Source organism: Piliocolobus tephrosceles, chromosome 19 (assembly GCF_002776525.5).
Source record: "Piliocolobus tephrosceles isolate RC106 chromosome 19, ASM277652v3, whole genome shotgun sequence".
In the NCBI taxonomy this organism is placed as follows: domain Eukaryota; kingdom Metazoa; phylum Chordata; class Mammalia; order Primates; family Cercopithecidae; genus Piliocolobus; species Piliocolobus tephrosceles.
In genome coordinates, this window is record NC_045452.1 from 52,494,151 (window position 1) to 52,508,904 (window position 14,754).

The 14,754-nt window shown below is 45.6% G+C and overlaps 1 protein-coding gene across 1 annotated transcript; it reads left to right on the plus strand.

Annotated features, from left to right (window-relative positions):
* Nucleotides 1-1,124: 1,124 nt before the first annotated feature.
* On the plus strand, nt 1,125-10,252 carry ADAMTS1 (ADAM metallopeptidase with thrombospondin type 1 motif 1). The gene is made up of 9 exons (XM_023190047.2): nt 1,125-2,309; nt 3,838-4,184; nt 4,533-4,665; nt 5,404-5,571; nt 6,008-6,294; nt 6,509-6,695; nt 6,808-6,983; nt 7,953-8,128; nt 8,290-10,252. The coding sequence occupies exons 1-9, from the start codon at nt 1,580-1,582 to the stop codon at nt 8,987-8,989; spliced, it is 2,904 nt and encodes a 967-aa protein (XP_023045815.1). The 5' UTR covers nt 1,125-1,579; the 3' UTR covers nt 8,990-10,252.
* Nucleotides 10,253-14,754: the final 4,502 nt, after the last annotated feature.

A 14,754-nucleotide genomic window follows, 5' to 3' on the forward strand; every position in this document is an offset into this window, starting at 1 on the left:
CAGTTTTTTTTCCTAAGGACCTGTTGGTGGAAAGACTCAACTCTCCTCGCTTTCGTAACGCGGATATAGCCTTTTCCCTTCCTGGTAGGAAGAGGAAGGAGGGGTCCGGGAAGGCAGCCGATTTCCTTCTTTACCCCACTGCACGCTTGCTAGCCCCAGCGATCGCTGCTGGCCCCCGGGTAGGAAAGTGGGGTTCCTGGCCGTTTCTGCGACGCTGGCCTAGGGCTTGCAGCTGCTGCTGAGCGGAAGCACGCAGACTGGCGGGAGCCGATCATTTCTCAAATGAAGAAGAGAAAGCGCAATTCCCTCCTTAGGCTCTAGGGAATTGAGCCGCGTCCCAGATCACCCATTCCAGAAATGTGAAACCGGGTCCTCACAAAGTCGTCAATGGGGAAGAGGTGGCGTGTGGGATGGGGGTTGGTGGAGGGTGAAGGCATAAGCAGACATATTTTAAAATCCAGACCCTGAAAAGTGTCACCTGGCCCCTCACCCAGGCATGCTTTCTGGGGGAAGCGCAGGGCCAACCAAGCTTTCCCGAGAAAAGTTGGGGCAAAGAGAGCAGGCGGCGGCTAAGGAGATCCTGGCAGGCTGCGAAGGTGGAGAAGTGGGGTGGGGTATTTTTCTAGAAAGTGTAGCCCTAGCTCATCTCCTAGATTGGGGAAGAGGGAACTGAGGGAGTAGGGAAGGAGACTCAGGGCAGCTCCAGGATAGGGAAATGTTGGAGAAGGGACTCCGTTCTCCACCCGAACCTTCCTGCCCGGGAACCGCAGCCCAGCGCGGTAACTGAGTTACCGCAACCGGGCGGTGGGGAGGAAGGGTGGTCCAGGAAACCGGCGAGGGAGAAGAGCGGTGGTAGGGAGAGTCTTCTCCCTGGAGCGGCCCCAGCAGTACAAAGTGCTGGTCACAGTGCCCCTTCCGCCCCTAGATGGACGAGCAGTGGCGCGGAGCCAGGGCGGAGGCTGCCCCCTCCCCCTCCCTAGCCCGCAGCGCAGAGCGCGGTTTAGCACCAACGGAGCCGGGGGCGGCGTCTTTCGGATGGAAAAGGGCCAAAGGGGAGGAGTGGGGTGGGGGAGCGGGTGGGTTCACGGTCCACTATAAAAGGACCGCTCGGTTGCCCGGTTCTTGCACTCGCTGGAAAGCGGCTCCGACCCAGGGGCTATTGCAAAGCCAGGGTGCGCTACCGGACAGAGAGGGGAGAGCCCTGCGCAGAGTGAGCAACACCGCAGCCAAGGCGGAGGCCGAAGAGGGGCGCCAGGCACCAATCTCCGCGTTGCCTCAGCCCCGGAGGCGCCCCAGAGCGCTTCTTGTCCCCGCAGAGCCGCTCTGCCTGCGCCTGCCTCTCAGTGTCTCCAACTTTGCGCTGGAAGAAAAACTTCCCGCGCGCAGGCAGAACTGCAGCGCCTCCTCTTAGTGACTCCGGGAGCTTCGGCTGTAGCCGGCTCTGCGCGCCCTTCCAACGAATAATAGAAATTGTTAATTTTAACAATCCAGAGCAGGCCAGCGAGGCTTTGCTCTCCCGACCCGAACTAAAGCTCTCTCGCTCCGTGCGCTGCTGCCAGCGGTGTCTCCTGGGGCTCCAATGCAGCGAGCTGTACCCGAGGGGTTCGGAAGGCGCAAGTTGGGCAGCGACATGGGGAACGCTGACCGGGCTCCGGGGTCTCGGAGCTTTGGGCCAGTGCCCACGTTGCTGCTGCTTGCCGCGGCGCTACTGGCGGTGTCGGACGCACTCGGGCGCCCCTCCGAGGAGGACGAGGAGCTGGTGGTGCCGGAGCTGGAGCGCGCCCCGGGCCACGGGACCACGCGCCTCCGCCTGCACGCCTTTGACCAGCAGCTGGATCTAGAGCTGCGGCCCGACAGCAGCTTTTTGGCGCCCGGCTTCACGCTCCAGAACGTGGGGCGCAAACCCGGGTCGGAGACGCCTCTTCCGGAACCCGACCTGGCGCACTGCTTCTACTCCGGCACAGTGAATGGCGATCCCAGCTCAGCTGCCGCCCTCAGCCTCTGCGAGGGCGTGCGCGGCGCCTTCTACCTGCGGGGCGAGGCGTATTTCATCCAGCCGCTGCCCGCCGCCAGCGAGCGCCTCGCCACCGCCGCCCCAGGGGAGAAGCCGCCGGCACCACTACAGTTCCACCTCCTGCGGCGGAATCGGCAGGGCGACGGCGGCGGCACGTGCGGGGTAGTGGACGACGAGCCCCGGCCGACTGGGAAAGCGGAGACGGAAGACGAGGACGAAGGGAATGAGGGCGAGGACGAAGGGGCTCAGTGGTCGCCGCAGGACCCGGCACTGCAACGCGTAGGACAGCCCACAGGTAGAAGAATTGCTCTCGTTTGTCCATTCATCCTCTTCTCACTTTCTCTATCCCACGCGACTTCAGGATAGACTCCTGCTGGCAGGCAGGAGCATAAGTCCGCGGACAGAACGCGGGCCTGGAGTGGAGGAATGTGGTTTGAGGTTTGGATTGGTGAACTCAGCTAGAAAACACACTTTCATTTGGCCGAATAATGAATAACCAAGAAAAAAACTGACAAACGATTTTCTGCAAACTAAAGCAAAGCATTTAGGCCGGGGAGGGAGAATTTGTAACCTGACTCCTTCCACCTTTAGAGTTGGAGCTTGTGCGAGTTCTTTCCACTCTGTGTATTTCTTTTTAACGATTTTGTGTGTGCTTTTTGTCCGGGTTGCAATGTTGCGCTGAGTTTTGTAACCGCTGCCTGTGCGTGCATCCTGCGCTCACTGGAGGGCGGATGTGGAGAGGGCAGAGGACCAATGGTGACCTAGGAAGGTACCCTGAGCGGCTACGCTAGGATCTCTGTTCTGCAGGATCTGTCCCCTTTCCCCCTTATAAGGCTGACCCGGGCCGGCTGAAGGCTGTGGGGCCCCTCCGCAGAACCTGCTTGGGAGGTCTTTCCCGGGCTTGCCCCGCCTCCCAGTTTGCACTCCCTCTCGCGGCCATAATTCTGCTCTCAAGCACTGTTGAAAGTCACTGCAGGTCCTTCCTGCTACGCCTTCTCTGTTGTGTGCAGTGCTTATTCTCCAGTTCCTTTTATCACTTTGGTGCCTTGTTCCTTCTTTAACTCTCTCGCGTGTATTTTTAAAATAATTCTCCCCTTTTCCCCTGCTCCTCTACTCCTGGCAACAAAGTGGTCGCAGCCCAGTTCAGGACTTTCCCCAGGGGTTGGGTCTCAGTCCGGAGTGGAAGACCGTGTTCCAAATAATCAATGTTGCCTGGAAGTCAGAACTTATTTCCCTGGGGCAGTGGGAGTGGGGCCATAGGCGGCTGGGCAGAGTGGGTGGTCCTTGTGCCCGGAATTGGCAAGAGCGGAGCACCCCAGGGACCTCTGGAATGAGACAGCAGAGCTGTGCAGTCTGAGATTCCTTAAGGCCCGGCCCCTTGGCAGCAGCCCAGGCCCTACCCGAGGCCTTCCACGTGGAGCCCGATGATCTCATTCAGGATTTGAGCCCTCGCCTGTGAAAGAGTGACTCAGGGCCTCTGCCTGCCACCCTTGCTCCAAGATTTTACAATTGGGCAGGATGATGTGCGAAACTGCCTTGTTCAGACTGTAGGATTTCAAAGACAACAGAAGAAATCCTGCTTACACACACACAGAAAGAGCCTGACCATGCAGAGGAGCGCCTGGTCTTTTTATTTAAAGGAGAGAAGAGAACTTTAAAAATAACACTTTGAGTGAAGAGATGCAAATATTTTTGTTTTTGTTGTTCCGGGTATATTTTTGCTTTGTTTGCTTTGACTGGTTAGGCTTTCCTAATATATGCTAGAAAGGTAACTATTCTTGGACAGCCTGACCGTAGCAAACTTTCTTTTTTTTTCTTTACAGGAACTGGAAGCATAAGAAAGAAGCGATTTGTGTCCAGTCACCGCTATGTGGAAACCATGCTTGTGGCAGACCAGTCGATGGCAGAATTCCACGGCAGTGGTCTAAAGCATTACCTTCTCACGTTATTTTCGGTGGCAGCCAGGTTGTACAAACACCCCAGCATTCGTAATTCAGTTAGCCTGGTGGTGGTGAAGATCTTGGTCATCCACGATGAACAGAAGGGGCCGGAAGTGACTTCCAATGCTGCCCTCACTCTGCGGAACTTCTGCAACTGGCAAAAGCAGCACAACCCACCCAGTGACCGGGATGCAGAGCACTATGACACAGCAATTCTTTTCACCAGACAGGTAAGAGGAAGAAGGTACCAGTTGTGAGACTGTCCTCTTAGGAGTCTACATTGTACCAAAAAGATATATACAAGGCATTTCACCAGTGTTTTTGCAGTTAACATTTTTTTAATTGGCTAGCATGGTTTATCTTACTTATTTCTACTGTAATTTTAATATTTCAAGTTTCACAGTTCTATTTTAAAAGCATTAGGAGAAAAGCTTGATTAAAGTCACATGAAATCTTATGTCAACAATAATGAATGTAGATGCTCCAAAGCATATGTGAAGGCACACCCTGCCAAAAAAATTTAGATCCCAAGGTTCATGCTCCCCTTATTAATAAGGATTTACCTTTGCTTTTTGTAGGACTTGTGTGGGTCCCAGACATGTGATACTCTTGGGATGGCTGATGTTGGAACTGTGTGTGATCCGAGCAGAAGCTGCTCTGTCATAGAAGATGATGGTTTACAAGCTGCCTTCACCACAGCCCATGAATTAGGTAAGGCTGCTTCCAAGCAGGAGTTAAGCCCAATTCAGAAATGTAAACTGGTAAAACAATATAAGAAGGAGAGTCTGTAGGTTATATCGCTATTTTAGGTCCTAGTACATCTTATTAGAAACTAGAAAATATTTTTTCACTATTTCAAACATGGTCATTTTTATTAAAGTAAAAAATAAGATAGCAGTAGCTCTGGACATTTGGAAATGTGTATGTTTGTTTACACCCTGTGAAAAGTAGACATGGTCTCCAAAATAGCCTTTCTCCTAAATATATTTCTTCCTTTAGAAATATTATTTTGGGACAAATGAAAGAATCCCTGTTGGGAAAAAAGAACCTGCTGCAAATCATCCATATTTTATTTTATTTATTTATTTATTTATTTATTTATTTATTTATTTATTTGTTTATTTATTTATTTTTTGAGATGGAGTCTCACTCTTGTCTCCCAGGCTGGAGTGGAGTGGCATGATCTTGGCTCACTGCAATCTCCACCTCCTGGGTTCAAGTGATTCTGCTACCTCAGCCTGCCCAGTAGCTGGGATTACAGGTGCATGCCACTACACCCAGCTGATTTTTGTATTTTTAGTAGAGACGGGGTTTCGCCATGTTGGCCATGCTGGTCTTGAACTCCTGACCTCAAGTGATCCGCCCGCCTCAGCTTCTGGAATTACAGGTGTGAGCCACCACACTGAGCCATGATCCATATTTTAATGTGGGTTTTGGATTGCTTCCTAGGCCACGTGTTTAACATGCCACATGATGATGCAAAGCAGTGTGCCAGCCTTAATGGTGTGAACCAGGATTCCCACATGATGGCGTCAATGCTTTCCAACTTGGACCATAGCCAGCCTTGGTCTCCTTGCAGTGCCTACATGATTACATCATTTCTGGATAATGGTCATGGTGAGATGTTCCAGCTACTCTCTCTAGATGGCATCCAACCTTTCATGCATAAAGTTTAGTTAAATGAACTGTTTCCTTTTTGCTCTTTTTATTTTCCCCACTTAAACATTACTTTTCCTCTGTCAAGATCCTGACTGTTGAGATCTTAATTCCAAATAAAAAATAGTGCTTCTCGTTGAGTAGCTCCCAAAGTCCATTCATTCACATTGTTAGCAGATCAATAACTTCCTAGTCATTGTTAATATAGAAATACTCCATTGAGGATAAGATCTTAATAGTAATCTAAATCTCTTTAGCATTTCCCTCCCCCAGCTTTACAGTTTTCAAATCACTTTGCTATCTGTTTTCTCATATGATAAATATTTTCTGAAATGGGATCTATCTCTGCATGCCCTCACTAACTCTGTATTAATATTGGTTGGCATTTGCTTTGCAGGGGAATGTTTGATGGACAAGCCCCAGAATCCCATACAGCTCCCAGGCGATCTCCCTGGCACCTCGTACGATGCCAACCGGCAGTGCCAGTTTACATTTGGGGAAGACTCCAAACACTGCCCTGATGCAGCTAGCACGTGCAGCACCTTGTGGTGTACCGGCACCTCTGGCGGAGTGCTAGTGTGCCAAACCAAACACTTCCCATGGGCAGATGGCACCAGCTGCGGAGAAGGGAAATGGTGTATCAATGGCAAATGTGTGAACAAAACCGACAGAAAGCATTTTGATGTGAGTTTTTCTACTGAAACATATTCAGAATTGAAAAGAACAAAGTGATGGTAAAAGATTTGATACCAAGTTAAACATCCCCATCTGTGTCCTCTAGCAGGAATGCGAGATGGCTTATTTTTAGAATTGATTCTTTGTCCCATGTGGTTTTCTTTGACACCCTAAAAGTTCTCTTTAGAGAATTCTAATGCTGATGATTTGTGTCTCCATTTAGACTCCTTTTCATGGAAGCTGGGGGATGTGGGGACCTTGGGGAGACTGTTCGAGAACGTGCGGTGGAGGAGTCCAGTACACGATGAGGGAATGTGATAACCCAGTCCCAAAGAATGGAGGGAAGTACTGTGAAGGCAAGCGAGTACGCTACAGATCCTGTAACATTGAGGACTGTCCAGACAATAATGGTGAGGAGCAACGGACTCTGATTTTAAGAAGTGGGATAAAAAAAAGATATACCCACAAACAGGTGGCTCAAGATTAGAAACTGATAACGTTATCATATTATTCTCTTTCCAGGAAAAACCTTTAGAGAGGAACAATGTGAGGCACACAATGAGTTTTCAAAAGCTTCCTTTGGGAGTGGACCCGCGGTGGAATGGATTCCCAAGTACGCTGGCGTCTCACCAAAGGACAGGTGCAAGCTCATCTGCCAAGCCAAAGGCATTGGCTACTTCTTTGTTTTGCAGCCCAAGGTAATTTTTACCTTATTTTTACCTAAAAACTTAGGCGTAGGCTTGCTACCTTTTCAAGTAATTTTTGATGTACTTTCTTTGCTTTCCATACTAACATATCTTCAATTTCACACTTGAACTCCTTTTCTTTTACATTAATTGGCAACTGCCTGCTTTGAGTTTAGTGTTGTTTTCAGTTCTGAATGAAGCTTAAATCTAACATTTCAGATGCTTGCAGTTGTTCACTATTACTCTTTTATTACAAGGAGAAGCTTTTTGGACAATCAAGCACTCCTCTGTGTGACTAGGCTTCACATACAGCTCATAGTTAGATACATTATATGTTCACACAGTAACCACTAGTTTTGGAAAATAGTTTATGCATGATCCAAAATACTTGTTACTGGGTAACTAGCAGTAGCAGATGCAAACAGAATAATTGAAATGGCAGTCTGAGTATTGATAATTTTTATGTTTGAAAACACATACTGAACTAGGAAAAACATCATTTCTTTTGCTGCTTTGCTAAGGGAATACATCTGGCTCTGAGATAGAAAATGGAATTTAATGTGATTGAGACGATCATGTGTCATTAGCACCATGGGCTATGAAAATACTCCCAAGTTGCAGATTCAGTATTCAGCAAGTGATTTATGAAGCACTTACTCTTGCCAGATATTAATTATTCTAAGCTCTGAAGATACAGCAGTAATCAAAGTGACAAAGAGTTCTACTTTCATGACCTTAGCTGGAGGAGAGCTAGGTCAATAGATAAATAATTTTTAAAAATCTCTAATTTCTTCAGATGTCTATATGTAGTATTGAAAAACACGCCAAAGTGAAGGGTAAATGCATGAAATGCATAATATGTAGATGGTACTGTTTTTAATTAGCATGGTCAGGAAAGTGGAGAGAATATGTTTAAACTTGTCACTGCAGCATCTCCTTCCTTTGCTTGTATGTAACACTAGACATGTGTCCTTTTTTCAGGTTGTAGATGGTACTCCATGTAGCCCAGATTCCACCTCTGTCTGTGTGCAAGGACAGTGTGTAAAAGCTGGTTGTGATCGCATCATAGACTCCAAAAAGAAGTTTGATAAATGTGGTGTTTGTGGGGGAAATGGATCTACTTGTAAGAAAATATCAGGATCAGTTACTAGTGCAAAGTAAGTTTTAAAACACCTATTCGCAGACGTTATAATTTAAATGGGCCTTTCAACAGGCCTGGGAAAAAAATCATGTCTCATAAAAGATTAATGTGTTTTTAAGCTAAATAATCTAATTAGCCAGTGATTCAGAGATTTATGCCTGTTTTTGTCGCCTGCAGACCCGGATATCATGATATCATCACAATTCCAACTGGAGCCACCAACATCGAAGTGAAACAACGGAACCAGAGGGGATCCAGGAACAATGGCAGCTTTCTCGCCATCAAAGCTGTCGATGGCACTTATATTCTTAACGGTGACTACACTTTGTCCACCTTAGAGCAAGACATTATGTACAAAGGTGTTGTCTTGAGGTATAGCGGGTCCTCTGCGGCACTGGAGAGAATTCGCAGCTTTAGTCCTCTCAAAGAACCCTTGACCATCCAGGTTCTTACTGTGGGCAATGCCCTTCGACCTAAAATTAAATACACCTACTTCGTAAAGAAGAAGAAGGAATCTTTCAATGCTATCCCCACTTTTTCAGCATGGGTCATAGAAGAGTGGGGCGAATGTTCTAAGTCATGTGAATTGGGTTGGCAGAGAAGACTAGTAGAATGCCGAGACATTAATGGACAGCCTGCTTCCGAGTGTGCAAAGGAAGTGAAGCCAGCCAGCACCAGACCTTGTGCAGACCATCCCTGTCCCCAGTGGCAGCTGGGGGAGTGGTCATCATGTTCTAAGACCTGTGGGAAGGGTTACAAAAAAAGAAGCTTGAAATGTCTGTCCCATGATGGGGGGGTGTTATCTCATGAGAGCTGTGATCCTTTAAAGAAACCTAAACATTTCATAGACTTTTGCACAATGGCAGAATGCAGTTAAGTGGTGTTAGCTTTGAGGGCAAGGCAAAGTGAGGAAGGGCTGGTGCACAGAAAGCAAGAAGGCTGGAGGGATCCAGCGTATCTTGCCGGTAACCAGTGAGGTGTATCGGTAAGGTGGGATTGTGGGGGTAGATAGAAAAGGAGTTGAATCATCAGAGTAAACTGCCAGTTGCAAATTTGATAGGATAGTTAGTGAGGATTATTAACCTCTGAGCAGTGATATAGCATAATAAAGCCCCGGGCATTATTATTATTTCTTTTGTTACATCTATTACAAGTTTGAAAAAAACGAAGCAATTGTCAAAAAAAAGTTACAACTATTACAACCCCTGTTTCCTGGTACTTATCAAATACTTTGTATCATGGGGGTTGGGAAATGGAAAAGTAGGAGAAAGGTGAGATTTTACTAAGACCTGTTTTACTTTACCTCACTAACAAGGGGGGAGAAAGGAGTCCAAATAGGACCTTTGACCAGCACTGTTTATGGCTGCTATGGTTTCAGAGAATGTTTATACATTATTTCTACCAAGAATTAAAACTTCAGATTGTTCAACATGAGAGAAAAGCTCAGCAACGTGAAATGACTGAAACGGCTTCCTCTTTACTTTTTTGACCATCTCAGTCGTTATCTGTGTAATTCATTTTGAGGAAAAAACAACTCCATGTATTTATTAAAGTCTACAATGGTAAAAAAAAGCAGTGAAGCATTAGGTGCTGGTAAAAACTAGAGGAGACACAGCGAGATTAGTGCCTCTAACTTCCTTTCTTTCCTACCATGTAACCCTGCTTTGGGAATATGGATGTAAAGAAGTAACTTGTGTCTCATGAAAATCAGTAAAATCACACAAGAAGGATGAAATGCCGGAACAAAAATGAGGTGTGTAGAACAGGGTCCCACAGGTTTGGGGACATTGAGATCACTTGTGGGGAGGCTGCTGAGAGGTAGCAGGTCCATCTCCAGCAGCCGGTCCAACAGTCATATCCTGATGAATGTCTGTTCAGCTCTTCTGTGAGAATACAATTTTTTCCATATGTATATAGTAAAATATGTTACTATAAATTACATGTACTTTATAAGTATTGGTTTGGGTGTTCCTTCCAAGAAGGACTATAGTTAGTAATAAATGCCTATAATAACATATTTATTTTTATACATTTATTTCTAATGAAAAAACTTTTAAATTATATCGCTTTTGTGAAAGTGCATATAAAATAGAGTATTTATACAATATATGTTACTAGAAATAAAAGAACACTTTTGGAATGTGTGTGTCTGTTTTTTGAAGTGGGAATTAATTCCTGGGAAGGAAACCTGAGACACAAACATTGAATCAGAAGACCAAATTATTTTCTTTAATTATTTGGCAATAAGATTTTGTTATAGAGGAAGGTGAAGTAAGATGGCCAAATAGAAGATTTTGTTCTAGTGAAATACATTTTTTGTATCCTTGATATACATGATTGCTAAAAAGAAATTTATGATGTCATTTGTTACTAATGTATCTAATAATACACACCAGTGGTTGGCAAACTTCTTTTGTAAAAAGCCAAAAGGTAAATATTCGCAACTTTGTCAATCCTGTCAACTATCCTGTCAATACCATCTATGTCGCAACTGCTCAACTGTGCTGTTGTAGCACAAAAGTAGCCATAAAGAATGAGTAAATGAACAGACATGGCTGTGTTCTAATAAAACTATTTGCAAAAACAAATAGTAGGTCAGATTTGTTCTGTAGGTTCAGTTTGCCAACCCTGGTATATACCATAAATTAAATGGAAAGAGCTTTCAATTCTGGATGCTTTTTGAATTTGTATCTCTTCCTCAATTATATCCCATAAGTAAAAATATGTGAAAGTATTTAGCTATTGACTAGAAAACAATGACTCATAAATTACATTTAAGTTAGACATACATGGTGAGTTAAACCCTCTGAATGTCTCACTTGCTCATCAGGAATACCTGAGGGGTTTTGGAGAAACCTTGGAAAGCCCAGGCCTTTCTGGGTAGTCTTTTTGTAAATCACTGTCTTTTAAATAGTAAGTGGTACATCAATAACTTTAAAAGTTCAGATTCCTTCCAAAGTAACTACACTTCTCCCAGGAAATAGTATTTACTAGAAGACAGATTACGTGGTTAACCACAGACATTTTGAACTCTACATTTTTCTCCTTTTCCCTGAAAGGAGGAGTTTGTGCCCTCTCCTGTTGCAGTTTGATAAAGACATACCCAAGACTGGGAAGAAAGAGAGGTTTAATGGACTCACAGTTCCGCATGGCTAGGGAGGCCTCACAGTCATGGCAGAAGGCAAGATGGAGCAAGTCATGTCTTATATGGATGGCGGCTGGCAAAGAGAGAGCTTGTGCAGGGGAACTCCTCTTTATAAAGCCATCAGATCTCATGAGACTTATTCACTGTCACAAGAACAGCGCACAGAAAAGACCCACCCCCATCATTCAGTTACCTCCCACTGGATCCCACAACACACAGGAATTATGGGAACTACAAGATGGGATTTGGTGGGGACACAGTCAAACCATATCAGTATTACAATATAACATGCTAGTTTTTACATATAGATGATAATATCTAACTTACTCTCAGTTATTCAAAGTGTTCTTCCCCTGAGCAATTGAACATATCATTCTCAGCAGTCAGGTGTACAGGTGCAGAGAATCAAATTGATTTCTGGCTATTTTTTTTTTCCTACCTACTAGACCAAAGGACTGAAAGTTAAAGTCCTCTTCTCACATTGTGGGAACTACTCTTGGTCCTCCAGAACTCATTTAAACACAGAATTTAACCATTGAATTCAGTGACCTAACTTGCCACTTGCAACAGCAACCTCTCACATTAAATCATTTGTCTACATTAGTGCAGTACAAATCCCCACAGTAAGTGACATGGAGAATACACATGAGAAATGCCCTGACCCTCACTAACTATACATGCCATTTGAGAAAATGAGATACACAAATCTAAAATGATAGCTCATAAGATTGAAAAGTCACTTTTGGATCTTGCCTCGTTCACCAGAATTCTTTTCTTTTTAATAGCTTAGAATGATATGACGTAAGTAACGACACTAAACTTCAGGACACTAAGAGAAAAAATCAGCCAAAAAATTTCCTATCATCCTCTCCGATCAAGGCAATGTCAGACAAATTTCTGGTGTTGCCACATTGTTTTTCAGCCCTCTGCTGGTGAAAAATTTTTTTTTTTCATCAGTAGGCTGAGTAGTTTAAGATACTCTATGTTGGCAGCAAATTGAGATTAGTTCAAAACACACATCCTGATTTTATAAGCTTGACAACCGCTTGTTTGAAAGAAGGAGAGATTTTGTGCTCTCTCCTGTTGCAGTTATAAATGATGAGCTGTGCCTCTGATGAAAGAAACTTTCCACAGTGGAAAGATCGGAGAACCAAGGCCTGCATCTGGTTTCCTTTGTCCCATGGGATGCTCCTTGAATGTGATGCACTCCCACACCCCTAAGAGTAGTGGTCCCTGAGGGTCAGACTACTGTGAATGCGGCTGCTCCTCTGGGTCTCATCCCCAGTGAGGTTTCCATCCTCCATGCTGGTGGTGGTGAATGTCTGCAAGGGATCCAGTGATGTGATCTGTCTGGTCCCCCAGCAATGGGTATGAGTACCAGCTCAGTTGTGGGTGGGAAGGGAGTAACCTAGACCCTGTGAGATTTCCATGGTTATAAAAGCCTTCGTGTGTTGGCCTTCTCAAATATAGCCGTGGTGGTCACGTACTGGGCACATGGACAGACTCAAGATCTACTGGTTAGCCAGGGTGATGCAGGCAATGGTGATAGCTGAGGTTTTGCAAAAGTTTTCTCCTTCCTGGGCACTGTTACTGTGCCTGCAGATGTTGTAATGGGCTGTGCCACTTGGCCTCCAGCCCGGCGGTGGCACTTGCAAAAGAACGCCAACTGTGATGGTAGTTTTGGGATTTGTGCTTGCCTTATGTTACCATGGGTAGGGGAGTCGGGGGGAAGGGAGGGGCGTACTCTGGAGTCTCAGGCAATGTGCAGGACCATGGAGCTCCCAGGAGTCTCTGTCCGTTGTATTACACTATCAGGGCAGATGAAGGGCCAAAGCCAGGTGGGGACTGGGTCAGGTAAGTTTGTTGTTTGGCTCCCCACTTGTGAATACAAGCAGCAGCCCCAGTGGTGATCAGAGGGCAACTCCCTGCCTGCTGGGGTAATGTTACAGGGAGGAGTGCAGCTGCCTCTGCGGTACAAATGAATTCACATGGGGAGTCGGGGGTACCAGGCAGCAGTAAGCCCCACTCAGCCCCCACACACTTGGCAAGGCAGGTCTACACATCCACAGCGTTCTACTAGCAGCAGCTAGCTGGATTCCAGACAGCCTGTACTCAGAATTCCAAACTGCCCCAGGCCGGAAGCATTCCGGGCTGAGACAGACACTCCGCCTTTCAGGCCACACCTCTTCTGGTCCTCCAGCAAAGCGTGGGCACCCAGCTTCTGTGCCCGTGGCTGTAGCACACTTCCCACTTGACTCTCACTTCTGGCCAACGGGGTTCATTGCCACTCAAAATTATACCACACATCTGTTGGGAGCTTCTCTCATCCCATGACCATTAGTTCAATTAGCTGGCAGATTTCTGTGAGGTCCTCCTTGAGGTAGGATCAGGCATGATTTCCTTCCATCACCACTGGATTCTGCGAGTGCACTCAAAGCAGGTCTGGACGCCATTGCTCAAATACTCCCCAGCACTCAGTAAGTCAGCTCCAGCGCTGGATAGGGTGAAGGCCTCCCCGCGTGGCCTGGACTGCCTGGCTCCTCAGTGGGAATGGGTGTCAGAGATGCAGTCTCTCCCTCTCACGCTCTGGAGACACACAGGTTTTTGTGTGGTTCACGGTGTAAGCCCCTGCTCACCACTTCTTTGAAATGAGTCTTTGGTTTCTTTCAGTTTTTCGATGAGTTTCCTATGCTGCTTCTTGGAAAAACATTCACAGCAAAAATTTCTACACAATATTTTGCCTTTTCGAGTGTCTTTTCAAGTGGAGGCATACTAACAATGCCTCCAGTTCACCATCTTAGCAAAAAAAAAAAAAAAAAAAAAAAAAAATCCAAGCACGATTTTCAGATCAGAGATTTCACCTATGACTGGCAAAAATAGTTCCCAGCTCTTTGTTTCATTTGTCTTCTAGAAGAGTCCACTACGGATCTTAATGAAAAAGGAACAATATACAGCAGCCATAATTTTCTAACCTCACTGATTTCCCAAAAGAAAAAAATACTTATTAATATTAGGATTGTGTGTGCTGGGACTATCAAGGAAATTAAGCAAAGCTATCGTAGAGAAGTGTAGTCTGTTCTGCCATGCACATACTTCTGTGACATGGGTGAACTCATATGACATCAGCAGAAAGGGAATGAGGTCATTGAAGATGGAAGGTGTTTTGGTTCATCTACATGTTTTCACAACAAAGTAAATGTTTTATGCTTTCTCATTGGAACAGCAAAACATAAAATATAGTAACTCATGAACACAGCAAGTCACAGAGGAATTCAGAACCATACACAATGCCCAGTCACCCCACTTGTCTCCATCTGGTCACAAACAGTCTTGGAAGTTCCTTATATCGCCTTTGTTCAATGTGCTCTTGTCTCTGTAATTCAGAAACCTGAATTTTTCTTTACAGCCCCTTCTAGCAGTCATATTGCCTTTATGTAAGGGTAGGTTTCTAAAAGTACAATTATTTGTTTGAAATTTAGCATGTTTTGTTAGCTAGG

What these genes read in the sequence shown, in the direction of transcription:
- ADAMTS1 (XM_023190047.2), top strand. Translation starts at nt 1,580, where the DNA reads ATGCAGCGAGCTGTACCCGAGGGGTTCGGAAGGCGCAAGTTGGGCAGC. An exon ending in ACGCGTAGGACAGCCCACAG is followed by an intron (nt 2,310 to 3,837) that starts GTAGAAGAATTG and finishes TTTTCTTTACAG; the next exon opens with GAACTGGAAGCATAAGAAAG. An exon ending in CCGACAGAAAGCATTTTGAT is followed by an intron (nt 6,295 to 6,508) that starts GTGAGTTTTTCT and finishes GTCTCCATTTAG; the next exon opens with ACTCCTTTTCATGGAAGCTG.